The sequence below is a fragment of the Catharus ustulatus genome, chromosome 13, assembly GCF_009819885.2.
Source record: "Catharus ustulatus isolate bCatUst1 chromosome 13, bCatUst1.pri.v2, whole genome shotgun sequence".
Classification (NCBI taxonomy): Eukaryota; Metazoa; Chordata; class Aves; order Passeriformes; family Turdidae; genus Catharus; species Catharus ustulatus.
The window spans coordinates 5,168,676-5,181,776 of NC_046233.1; the positions used below are offsets into that span (position 1 = coordinate 5,168,676).

Genomic DNA, 13,101 nt, shown 5'->3' on the forward strand with positions numbered 1-13,101 from the left:
TGGTCACTAAGGCCGCTACGACACTACGGCCCCTGTGGCCGCTATGGCCGCTGCCCGGGCCGCCCTCAGCCCGCCGGGCCCGCGCCGCCCCGCCCCGCGCGGGGCACTGTGGGAAGCAGAGGGAACTATGGCGGATGGTGAGGAACCGTAAGTGCCCTGTATGTGTGTGCTCGGCCGGCCCTGCCCCGGGCCCGGGGTCCCCTCTCCCTCCTCCCCGGTCTCTGTAGCGCGATACTGACCCTTCTTTTATTCTCTCTCTTTTAGGGAGAAGAAAAGAAGGAGGCTAGAGGAGCTGCTGGCGGATGGGTTAGTGCGGGGCTGCGGGCGAGCGGGGCAGGGGCAGCGCTTGCTGGGGCGGGGGTAGGTGAGGGCGAGCCGCAGCCCCGCAGGAGCTGAGGGCTGGGAGGAGGCTGCGGGGCCCGCGGGAGGCGCGGGCAGGCAGGAGGGAGCCCCAGGAAAGGTGGCGTAGGTGGGGCAGGGCCCTTGAGCAGCGAGGAAAGTCCCGGGGAGAGGAGCGAGGGGCTGGCCCGGGGCGGGGTGGGAGTTGCGGGCTCGCAGCTTGGCATGGTGTGCTGAAGAGCTTGGTGACCAGAGGGGGAAAAGCTGCCTGGCCGGTCAGGGACCTGGGAGGGCCTCTAGGCTAGAAGCAGGTGACTTAAGTTTTGGCTGAAAATTAAAAAAAAAATTCACACTGCAGAACAGTTGTCTCTGCACGTGAAAACTCTTTAAAATCTATGCACCTGCCTTAAAGGCCGTGAAAACGAATGTTGAGAAATCTTTAACATCATCTGCTTCCATCCCTTAACTGCTCCATTCCATGTGCTTGTGTCCCTCTACCCCAGGGTCACTGGCAGTGCATGTGTGTTGGGATAAGGGGCACAATTCCCTGGGCATGTGGGATGGGAAGGGTGCATGCCAAGTCCCCCAAAAGCATGGAGCTTTGGAGATGTGAAGGTGGCAGGGAAAAGTCTGAGCTTAAAGCAATATAAGGACTGTGGTGCTCTGATGTTTCAAACAAAATTTAAAATGAAAAGAACTCAATGAAATAAATGAGAATGCTGTTGAACTCTTATACCTGGTCATGCTGTAACAGCACAAAAAATGAATGCTTGAAAAAACTGTCTCTGAAATAAAACGTAAAATCTCAGGTTGAGTTACTGATGTTTCTCAGATCTCCACAATGTCCAACGCTCTAAAAAATGAACTGTACTATAATTGCAAATGTGAAACTAGATCTTATCGTTTTTATCACTTAGGAAGGAAAATGCACATCTAAACAGAAAAGGTGTGCTGCTGATTAGTAGCTGTTTATAGGGACTATATGAAAGAATAAAAAATTTGTTCTTAATGTCACCAAACACACCTTCTACACTTATTTCCAGAAATGCTAAAAACCATAATATCCATAGATGCAGTTTTTGTGATGTCTGTTGACCCATTTTATTTGCCTAATGCACTTCCTGAAATCTGGTGTTCAGCAGATGAGGGGTTCTGCAGAGGAGCTGTTGTGTTTATTTACACCATTAAGTGAAATATGTGTATTTTCACATTATTGTGAGAACTAGAGGAGATATGAAAGTGCAGCTGAGGTCAAAAGACCCTTATGAATTCAAATAATTTTTGTAGGTCTTATTTAACTGCTCATGTAGTAAGTAACTTCCCTCAACAGTTAATGAGAAGAGTTCAGTCTGCAATCAAATTATAGAAGCCTAGAATGGTTTGGGTTGGAAGGGACCTTAAAGATCATCTCGTTCCAACCCGCTGCTATGGGCAGGGACACCGCAGGTGAATTATGATTTATTTATTCCTGCAGTTTAGAGAAGTTTTTCTCTGTTACTAAAAATGTTTTGCAAAACCAGTTACCTGAAATTTCATTTACTGTGAGCATACTGTGTTGTCCAAATTCTGAATTCTCTGAAGATAAAGGAACTCACTGTAGATATTTTCTCCACATTTACCTTTGGTTTTGAGATGAGTTACGAGGAAGTTACAATAAATTCTAAACATTACCAAAGAGTAGTTAGGCAAATGCTTTTCATAGTGCTTCATAGAAGAAAGCAGATAACACTGCTACTCAGGATTAACAGAGCTGTTTTATAATAAGCTTAGTTTTATATTAATGTAGAGCATAATCATATTAATTGAGTGGAGCTCCTCTTTATTTAATAGGGAAGTAGATGTTGATCTTATAGTAGAAAATTATTTGTGAGCTGATTTTGAACTATTCCAGTGAGTCTCTTAAAAATTCAAATCTGTACTTATGTGCTATTAAAAGTGACCTGCAAAAGGAGAAAAGGGTAGTGGAGTATTTGATGCAAAATTCTGCCGTGAAAATTTAAAGGAACATAACTGCAAACATTTCTTTTTTTTTTTTTCAAATGAGGCTGTTACTGCAGACAGGCTCGGGGATGCCTGAAAAATGGGGCAGCTCTGATTCCATGGTACCACTTGAAAGTGAACATTCAAAATTCATGTCTTTTCAAAATACTTGTCTAAATACACAACCCTGAAGATTCAGAGGATGATGTTGGGGTGTGTTACTGTAATTCATTCAGAGCCTCACAATTGCAGCTACAGACTGATGAGTCTGTCAAACAAAGATACAAGACTTGACTGATGAAAAAAACATCACCTCAAAATCTAGGGAAACAAACTCTTTTTCTGTGTCCTCTTCAAATTTGAGGCAAATAAAGTAAGAAGGCTAGACCCTTTTTCACTGCAGGTCAACTTTTACTAGTAACAGTTAAATCTGTGGGTTTATTAAAATGCCTGGGTGGTTTTCCCCCTCTGTGCATATTTATATTATTGCTTTTTAGTCCCACAAATAAAACCCACTCATGCAAATGCTCATGTGCATAAATTCCAGCCATGAAGGATATGCAGATGCATTTGTACGAATGGTCAATAATTAAGGTGTACTTTGTATAGAAAGTTGGAGGTGTGGCTTTTCCTGTCTGATTTTGCAGCTGAATTTACTGTGTTCTGTGCAGAATGGCTGTTGATGGTGGGTGTGGGGACTCTGGAGACTGGGAAGGTCGCTGGAACCATGTAAAGAAGTTCCTCGAGCGATCTGGACCATTCACACATCCCGATTTCGAGCCAGGCACTCAAGTGAGAAAGACTTAATTTCCATCAAATATCTGTAGAGTGTGTTGCACATAAATGTAAACAGGTTCATTAACTGACCACCAGCAATGTGTGAGTACTAAAGCTGCATGAAAAGCTTGTGTTTTAATCAATTGATCATTATGCTCCTAGGAGAACATGTTGTGTTCTTTTTATAAGTTTGTATTTTTAAGTTGTGCCCTGTCAACTTCAAGCTTGCTGTCATCATATATAAATACATAGCAATGTATGAATGATGCTGGTTTTGAGTTTCACATGAAAAATGGCAGCATTTATATCTCCATTTTTAAGTAATTTGATACAGTGAAGATTTTTTTGTACTTAAGGTAAAAATTAGTGTTAATGTGAGTACTTTGAGAACTGGATAAGATGTATAGTAGGTCGGCTGTTTTAAGTATTTATTCTGCTTTGTTGTACATTTTGTATCAGAGCTTATGGTTGAAAGTGTTTTCCTGTTACCTTTTCCATATACTGTTCCATTATTTACTAGTTTGAAACAAGTCACAGCAAGCAATTATATACTTAACATTTTCATTTCTTTCTGTCCAGCAACATTGTCTATCTGTTTAGATTTATTTTGTATTATATATCAGTGAAATACTTAAATAAGGAAAGTATTATCACCTTAAACCAAATAAGAGTGGACTTTGCTATTTTCATAGTCAAAAATTTTATAATCATAAAAGTAATATATTAATATCAGCAAAGGTCTTGATTCTCTCTAAGTGGGGGTATGGGAAGTGCATGGAGTCAACAACTGGTTAAAGTCTGATATGTAATTACTCCTGCAAGTGCAAGATTGCTTTATCTGTAACTCACTGAGCACTGAAAATTTATAGTAAAATGTTTGTAAGGGTTATGAAACAAAGGACAAATTGTACTAATTTTTTGGTTTATGTTTTCTGCAGGCCCTTGATTTTTTGTTAAGCACATGTAAAGTACTAGTTATTGGAGCAGGAGGATTAGGATGTGAACTCCTGAAAAACCTGGTAATTACTCTGTTTTAACCGTTTTTTTTAGAATCTTCTCTGTTTCTTTTTCTTTTTTTCCTTGACAAAACTATCTTATTCAGCTGAGTAATTTTGCAGTTTTGGTTATATGCAGCTACTAGAATTTTAAGTTCTAATCAACATGGGTAAAATACATGTTGATACAGACAATAAAGATGAAGAATGTACTTGAAAGGTGGTATTTTCATATGTTATGTGGTGTTTATTCAGCTATCTCAAACCTTGTCTGGAGGTACAACAGGCTGCTTTGTATGAAGAGCCAGAAGTTCATGTGCAGCCTTAGTGATTGTCCCTAATTGCCAGATCTAGGGAAAGGATGTCAACTTCATGAATAAATCATGCTCCTAATGCTACAAGGAAGTGTGATTTGGAATGCAAGAGTTTAATTACCCATTTATTGTGGTTTTTATCCTCATAACCATTCATATTTATCTCAGTGTATCACTGTTATGATCCCATTTGAGTTTGGTAGTTTGGACTATTACTCTACTTCCCCATGTTTCTATTTAAGAACAAGGATTTCTGTGCATCCCTTGTTGTGCATGGGATAGCTCTGTTCAGAAAATGTAAAGGGAGAAGTTTCAAAGTCTTTATGTATAAAAAGATGGAGTCTTAAATGAAAAAACATATTTTGTACATGACTCAAAGTTTTTAGAGTTACTTCAGAACATCACAACTCCTTTCTTTTCTCTAAACCCTGTGTTTTACAGCATTTATTTCCCTTTAACTGCAGTTCACATTGTTTCTTTGTGACTGATGTTACTACTTTATCAGATCAGACCCACAATACAGTTTTAAGGCAATTTTACTGTAAAGTTATTTGCTAGATGTGGTGATGGCCTACATGCAAATGGAGATGAGGCAGAGCTTCTGTCAGAGGTTCAGTGTGTTCTTAGATAGGAGGTGATTTTTGTGCTTGCCACCTGCTTCAGCATTGAATGCCATGAGGAGTGCTGCCTTGTTTTGAACTGTAATGTCTGGGTCAATATGCCAGACTCTTTTATGCCAGCTATGAAAATGGTCAATGGCTCAAACCTTAACAGAATTTTTTAAAAAACCTTTTAAAGAAATTAAACTTTGTTTTTCCTATTCCTGCCAAGTATGGAAACGCTTATGGTATTTGTTTAAATTCTGTGCTTTTTGTCCCCAATGGACCCTTTTGATTTCCTCCAGCCTTGAAGGAACAGTGCAGCTTCCTCTTACAGATCAGCCTACTGTTGGCTTCCCTATGTTAGCATTAGGTCAAAAGCAATATTGCTTCAGGAGGGCCTTGTCTTTGACTGTTGGAATGTTATTAATTCCATCTGTCTGAATACAGCATTAGCAGCCCAACAAAACCCCTTTGAACAAGGAATGCCCATGTACCTGTCTGCACAGGAATGAGGAGCAAAGGCATTTGTTCCTCCAAAGGTTGCTGTTTTGGCATGTGGAGTGAATTCTGGAGCTTTGTGTGCATTTAATTTCCTGTTCAATGAAGCTGACCTTCTCTTTTCCCAGGCACTGTCTGGCTTCAGACAGATCCATGTTATTGACATGGATACTATAGATGTTTCTAACCTTAATCGACAGTTTTTGTTTCGGTGAGTGATATTTTATATTTCCACAGTTTAACTTCTGGGGTTTTCTAAATGTACCTAAATAAAACATGTTAATGTATTCATTGTTTTGGTTGGACAAGAGGTCATTAAAGATTACTGGACCTTCATGTCACAATAGTACTCAGAATTAACTACATGATGCATGTGATTTCTTCTTATTTTGGGATCTGTGGCGTGAAGAAAATCAGTTTATGTTCCTTACCATTCCAGTACAGCTAATGACTAATGGAAAAGCTGACACCAAGGAATAAATGCACACATACTGAGATCTCAGATTGTCTGGTACCTTTTTCATCCAAGTACAGTGAAAAATCATTGGATTTTGTTTGGTGGTGATAACTGTAGTTAATTCTGAGGCTCTCACATCTGATACTTTCAAGGAATCATGGAATGGTTTGGGTTGGATGCCTTAATACTATCCAATCAAATAAATGATCCTAAAGTAACAATTAGCCACTTAATTCGATATTGCAATGTGTAGAGACTGAAAGGACAGAAAATCTGCTCAGATAAAGCATTTGGAATTGCTTGGGTTTTTCCCAGACCGAAGGATGTGGGGCGACCAAAGGCAGAAGTTGCGGCAGAGTTCCTGAACAGTCGCATTCCCAGCTGTGCTGTTGTACCGTATCCTTTCACAGAGCAGCCCTGAAGGCTTCAATATCCTAGAAAACCCTGTAGGTGGTAAGAATGTCCAAGGTATTTTGCTGCCGTGCTGTTTCTCATACTATAAAGAACACTTTCATTCAGCTGGTGAGTTGAGAATTCTTTCTCCATGCCATTAGCATACAGGGAATCTGCATGGGAAAGGCTCAGAAATTATTTTGTATTTTTCCACTGAGTCTTTTTATTCAGCTGCAATATTGTAATTTTCACTGAGACACTGGAATTATTCACAGAGAGCTTTGAGTAAGCACTGGTAGGAGGCATTAGTTTATAAACATAGAGCAGCCCTTACTGATAAAGGACTTTGTGACAGCACATATTTTGAACTTCCTAAATATTTCACCTGCTGAACTTTGCCATTTAGGACTATTGCATTGTCCCCTTTGCTAGTTTTGTGAGATGTTACAGCTTCAGCTGTGGGAATTTAATCTCAGATCACATCTTTTTTTAGAAGGTGTTATATAGAATTACAGTAATAAATTAGATAATATTTTGGCTCTAGGTTAGCAAATAGAAAACAGTAAACTTAACTATAAATGTATTCCTTTACTGGGCTTGCATTCAGGTATTTTAAAAAGATTCAAGACATGGATGAAAGCTTCTATCGACGTAAGTGGAATTTGTTTGTCTGACAAACACCCACTGGTGCTTTAGGGGACCTTTGCAGATGTTGCTGTTTATTGCTTTTCCTGGTAGTTTGCTTGCTGATTATTTTAGTCTTCCACAACATACTGGAAGTAGAAGTAAAATGTAGACAAAATGTAAATATATCTGTGATACAGGTAATCTAGGGGATGGCTAAGGAGTCACTGTCCCTGTTATGGACAGAATAGTTTGCTTGTCTTAGGAAGTCTGCATTAGTATAGATTTTCAATAATGGTTTTTTCTCCCTAGAGTTCCATATTATTGTTTGTGGGCTGGACTCTATAATTGCAAGAAGATGGATAAATGGCATGCTGGTAAAGTTTTCCATTTTCTTAATGCCTCATTATTGTTTGAGTTTAGTTGACTGAAATTAAACATACTTTTGTAGAATGTATCATGGAAATGAATGAGGGCTGTTGAAACTCACAGCTTTCTGTACCTATTTCTGTTTTATTCCTGTGAGCAGGATGAAATGCACGCTCTCTTACCTGCCCTTTTCTTGAGAAGTGTTAGCCAACATTTGTGCAGTGCCCTGCAGAGATCATTTCAAAGCTAGGTTACATGCTTGTGACATTCTGCAGTCAGCTTTTGAAAATCACAAAAGAAAGCTCCAGAGCTGCTCTGGGTGCTCTCATTGTGCATTTTTTCTTCATTACCCAAACAGTATTTATCATGCACTGTTACAGAATTCAGTGACCAGAAAGATGGTAGTTTAATCATTTGTTTTAATGAGCTATAAGAACACATATAGCAAATAATAGCATTTATCAGGGGAGTAAGGTAGAGGGTGGAGGTGGTTAGTAAAGTTCTGTGCACTGACAAACAGGTAGTGTTTTATATACCCTTAAAATAAACTGTATATTAAGCACTCAGTTTGGTGTACCTTTAAAATTTTAGGATTTTTTATCTTTCTGCAACTTGTTTAAAAACACAAACCATACAAAACCCAACATCCCCTCCCCCTTTATTTGTCAGATGTCATTTTTGCATTATGAAGATGGTGTTCTGGATCCAAGTTCCATCATACCTCTAATAGATGGAGGGACAGAAGGTTTCAAAGGAAATGTTCGTGTGATTATTCCTGGTATGACAGCGTGTGTGGAGTGCACACTTGCTCTTTACCCACCACAGGTAATTCAGCCAGTGAAATTGCCATTTTTTCATATTCCTCTACTTTGCTGGTTTCTTTTCTTAGTGCTACACCTAAGGTATCATGATTTCTTCTGGTTTTCCTCCCCTGCCCAACCAGGTCAATTTTCCCATGTGCACCATTGCATCCATGCCCAGACTGCCAGAGCATTGCATTGAGTATGTCAGGATATTGCAGTGGCCAAAGGAACAGCCTTTTGGAGGTAATTAATGTGTTGTACTGTTGCTAAATGAACATTTTTCCTTTTAATTAACTTGAGTTGGGTGTATGCTTTTAATAAATCCTGCTTCTTTAACCTTGTGTGGTTCATTGTCATATTGAATCTAAGCCTCCTCTGAGCTGGAGAAGGATTTTCTCTTCTTGAACTCACTCTCCAGTTCCATACTTTGTCATGTTTCTCACACTGCACAGTGTCTTTCCTGAATTAAAATGTAACCTGTAATAGCTCTATAAACTGTGTAGTGATGATAGTTTGTGTATAGGATTTGTTAAAACTATTTTTTGTAAAAATAATACTTTGGTTATTCAAAATGTCAAGTTTCAATAGCTTCACAGGGTATTAATTTTAAATTAAAACAGGGATTTTTTAAGACAAAAAGAATGCTGTATTTCTGAAGACCTTGCAATTTATCTGTGAATTCTTTACTGTAGAAGGTGTTGCACTGGATGGAGATGACCCTGAACATATACAGTGGATTTACCAGAAGTCTTTAGAACGAGCATCACAATTTAATATAAAAGGTGTGACCTACAGACTCACCCAAGGTAAGGGGATGGCATTTCAACTTGTGGCATTTGCACCTCGGCTGGATTGGCATTCTTTGTGTTTGTTATGACTAAGCTGGCAGCTGTGCTGAGATAGTTCTCAGCCTTAAATCAGAAACAAGCAGCTCATTTCCTGTGCCAGCATAAATATTTTTATGACAAATCAGATGTTCGGGCATTCGTGATGAATCAGAGGAACTTATCTGGGATAAAACTGAACATTCTTTTTGCTATTTTATTTTTAACTTGGAGCAGCTCCACAGTTTACATTACACAGTGACCACTCTTGCTGGGCAAAGAGTAGAAACAAAAGGACTTGATTGTCTTTTTTAGCAATAACAACATTTTGTGCCAGTTCAGGCTGGTTAAGTCTATAGCATCTGTTCCTCTCTGCTCTCCCTGCCTCTGATAAATGCAAGTGCTGTACGCTGACACTCATTTAATCACCATTTTAAACACTAACTGCAACTGTCTTTCTTTTGTGCATTTCTCCAGTTAAACAGAAGAGTTTTAATTTTCAGTGCTAAATACAGAATACTTGCTTTCAGAGTTTGTTCAGTAGTTCTCTTTGTTTGATACCTGCTTTTTTCAGTGTGCTTGATCCATTCCTAAAATAAAAAAAAAAGTGCCCAAGTACTGCAGCAGTAACCATTATACATGTTTGTTATAGAAATTCCTGAACACTGTAAAGTGTCCTTCAGAGTCCTTTTGGACCCACCCTTTTTAATTATTCTAAAAGTAGTCTCTCAGTAGAGTTTCTTGGAAAACCCAGAGCTGTATGTTTTGTTTTTACAGGGGTGGTTAAACGAATTATTCCAGCAGTAGCTTCTACAAATGCAGTAATTGCAGGTATGCTGAAAGAACTCATTTCACTTCTGCTTTACTGACTTGAGAGTTTTGTGGGGCAACAATTTGGAATTGAGACCTTGGATAGGATAACAGTAATTTTTAAATGTGTCTGATTTATACCTACAGTCTCATTTCTGTTTTCCTTATAGAAACTGTATGTGACTGGATAAATGCTGTGTAAGACTGGGGAGGAAAGTAAATCACAGGACTTAGGCTTGACATAGTCTCAGATCAGTGCCAAATCTATGGTGTTAATGCACAGAACCACCAGCTACCTTCAGACGTTTATTTTTCTCTTTATAGACTGTTATACTTGATTGTTTTTGTCACTTTGGCACAACTGTGTGATGTCTGCTAGATGAAGATTTTTTTTTTTTCTCATTCCAGCTGTTTGCGCCACTGAAGTTTTTAAAATAGCCACAAGGTATTTAATTTCTTATTCATAACAGACATGATTTCCAGCAGAATGCCATCTATCAACACTGACATATTTGTCATTACAGTGCTTATGTTCCTCTTAACAACTACTTGGTGTTCAATGATGTGGATGGATTGTATACATACAGTTTTGAAGCTGAAAGAAAGGTAAGTGCCATTAAACGCTTGAAGGATTGTTTCCTTGATTTGTATTTATGCACTTTGTGTCTGTTTCTGAACTTCAGTATTAGATCAATTGGCCCCTAGCACTGAATAATAATATTTCTGAAGTTTAAAAAGAGGAAACTACAGTGTTAATGGTCTGCTGCTTCTGCAGAGTAGAACTACAAAATAAGACCTCAAACCTAAGATGACTCATGGGCAGGTCTCAAAAAGAGGTGATGGCAAAAACTGATCTGGAAGTTTGTAGTGTTGGATTTTATGTCAGATGAAATTTGTCATTCATAAAAACTGAAGTGCTCTTGGGAGTCAATCAGTGACAGATTTCAGAAGGAAATTAATTTTGTCATTAATATTTGCAACTATTAATATTTCTAGAGCTAAAACGTTAAAAAAACACAACACAAAGACTTTTGAGACCTTACTAGCAGCATTTCATCTTTAACATAATGTGTATTCTTGTGCTGTTTTGTGGTAGGAGAACTGTCCAGCCTGCAGCCAGCTTCCCCAAAACATAGAGATTTCCCCATCAGCTAAATTGCAGGAGATCCTGGATTACTTGACAAATAATGCTTCATTGTAAGTTGCAACCATTCTGACTAATTGGATAATTTGTTGGTTTAGTGCTTAAAAAAGGTAATTTCTAAATGTATTTTTAACCTGATTGCCTGGTTTGTATTTTGTTTGTTTGTTTGAAATGTCTGTATATAGGCAGATGAAATCTCCTGCAATCACAGCAACTATGTATGGAGGAAATAAAACACTTTATTTACAGGTAATCTGAACATACATAATTGACTTTAATATTCTGAAATTACTTAAATTCACTGACTTTGAAAATAAAAACAAATTGGCTTTTTTTTTTTTTAATTTGCAGACAGTAGCTTCAATTGAAGAACGAACAAGGCCAAATCTTTCCAAGACACTAAAAGGTATCATGGATCTGTCAGGTGTAGATTTTGAAGTTAGAGAAAATTAGTTTCACACCTGTGTGGATATTTAGCTTTATCTTGCATTTTGCGGTAGGATGTGCTTCACTTCCTTTTACATTCAATACATACTGAATTTTAGTTCCACATTTCTCAGGTGTATCAGTTGTTTAAAGGTGAAGTGCAGGCAGATGCACAGAACATTGCAACAAAACAACAAAATAACTGCTGTAAATTAAACACACTTCAGTAGAGTTTCATATATATTTCTCAGCAAGGTCTGTTTCCTGGTTAATTAGATTAATTTTAATTTAGCCAGTGAGCTTTTTGCAGCTTTATTTCATCATATTTATGGTTTGTGGGAATAGCATTTCTTATTTTTTTTGGCTTCTTGAAAAGACAAAGCACATGGGTTTAATTAAATTAATTAAACTTTTCTTTCTGTTTCAGAACTGGGGCTTGTGGATGGCCAGGAACTTGCAGTTGCTGATGTTACTACACCACAGACTATGTTGTTCAAGCTTCACTTTACCACTTAATTTATTCATAAGTAAAGTGCAAATACAGCAAGAGAAATCTGTGCCCACCTTATAAAACAAACATATTCTGTGGGTGTTAAAGCAGCTTGAAATGTTCCTGTTAGTGCCAGCATGGTTGGAGGTTAGGAAATCTAAATGAATCACCATATTTCAGAATTGTATGTAGAAGCCAATATTTGGTGGATTATATTTGTATAAATGCTTATTCATGTACAGACCTCTGATGTATAGAAATACACTTTTCTCTGGTTTTGTTGTCAAAATGTTCATGCTAATGTACTTTCAAACACATGGAACTTTAAGGTGGCCAAAAGTCTTGTTTTCAACATGTGTGCACACACATATGCAAAGAGAAGATATTTTTAAAAGGAGCCATGACGATCTGGTTTTAAATTGTAGCACTCCTGAGACTTACTGAGTCACCTTAAACCAAAGGAGGCAGTAGATTAAAATGAGCATTTCCCTCTTATTTGATATTGATTTGATCAATTTTATAGAAGGTGTTAAATATGGAAGGGATGGCTTTGTTTATACAAGAAACAAAAGGAGAAAATGATCAGCTGTACATGAAAATACAGATGTGTCTCCTCACTGTCCCCAAGCAGCCGCTGTGCACAGCATTGCAAGATTATGTTCAAAATCATTGGTGCTGTTAAGGTATTTATTAATAAAAAAATCAGAAAGACACCTGAGTTTGTGGCTTTTCTGTGGACATTGAAGAGTATTTATAGTGTCTATTAAAAAAATCTGGGGCATCATTTGGCTGCTTTAGTCAGACTTAAGCAGTGCCACGTGCTAGAACCTGAATTCTTGTCTGGTATGTTAACTGTGTTTGAAGTTTATAAATTTTTAACCATGAACTGCATAGTTAAAGGATGAGGATTAATGGATACAAATTGACTGAGGGGAAATAGGGGGATAGCACAAGGAATAATGGGTACAAAGTGGAAAAGGGGAGATGGGGGATAGGACAGGAGGTAATGGGTACAAATTGAACGAGGGGGGATAAGGCAAGGAGTAGTGGGTACAAATTGGGAAAGGAGAAATTTAGGCTATATACTCGGAAGAAATTCTTTCCTGTGAGGGTGGTGAGGGGCTGGCACACCCCTGGCAGTGTTGCAGGCGGGGTCGGACGGGGCTTGGAGCGGGAGGTGTCTGTTCCCATGGCAGGGCCGGTACCGGGAGCTCTGTACCGTCCCTTCCATCCCCGAGCCGGAGCGTTCCCCGCTC

The 13,101-nt window shown here is 38.5% G+C and overlaps 2 protein-coding genes across 7 annotated transcripts in view; both read left to right on the forward strand.

Moving 5' to 3' along the window:
* The window catches only part of EOGT (EGF domain specific O-linked N-acetylglucosamine transferase), a 147,585-nt gene that overhangs the window by 98,818 nt on the left and 35,666 nt on the right, over nucleotides 1-13,101 (forward strand). The gene's annotated exons all lie outside the window — the stretch shown is intronic.
* LOC117002459 (NEDD8-activating enzyme E1 catalytic subunit) lies at nucleotides 87-12,556 on the forward strand. 5 transcript variants are annotated; one of them, XM_033071584.2, is made up of 18 exons: nucleotides 87-147; nucleotides 265-306; nucleotides 2,991-3,111; nucleotides 4,035-4,115; nucleotides 5,634-5,716; nucleotides 6,278-6,358; nucleotides 6,963-7,006; nucleotides 7,292-7,356; nucleotides 8,018-8,173; nucleotides 8,292-8,394; nucleotides 8,844-8,957; nucleotides 9,753-9,806; nucleotides 10,194-10,230; nucleotides 10,310-10,391; nucleotides 10,882-10,982; nucleotides 11,115-11,178; nucleotides 11,281-11,335; nucleotides 11,783-12,556. In XM_033071584.2, exons 1-18 carry the CDS (start codon nucleotides 128-130, stop codon nucleotides 11,869-11,871), a joined length of 1,392 nt encoding a protein of 463 aa, XP_032927475.1. In that variant the 5' UTR covers nucleotides 87-127; the 3' UTR covers nucleotides 11,872-12,556. The 5 variants fall into 5 exon arrangements, with proteins under 5 accessions (XP_032927475.1, XP_032927477.1, XP_032927476.1 ...); XM_033071586.2 differs by having other exon boundaries at nucleotides 105-158; XM_033071587.2 differs by having other exon boundaries at nucleotides 120-137.

Coding starts and splice junctions, on each gene's coding strand:
- LOC117002459 (XM_033071584.2), top strand. CDS start 128: ATGGCGGATGGTGAGGAACC. Junction 307..2,990: donor GAGGAGCTGCTGGCGGATGG/GTTAGTGCGGGG, acceptor TGTTCTGTGCAG/AATGGCTGTTGATGGTGGGT. Junction 3,112..4,034: donor ATTTCGAGCCAGGCACTCAA/GTGAGAAAGACT, acceptor TGTTTTCTGCAG/GCCCTTGATTTTTTGTTAAG.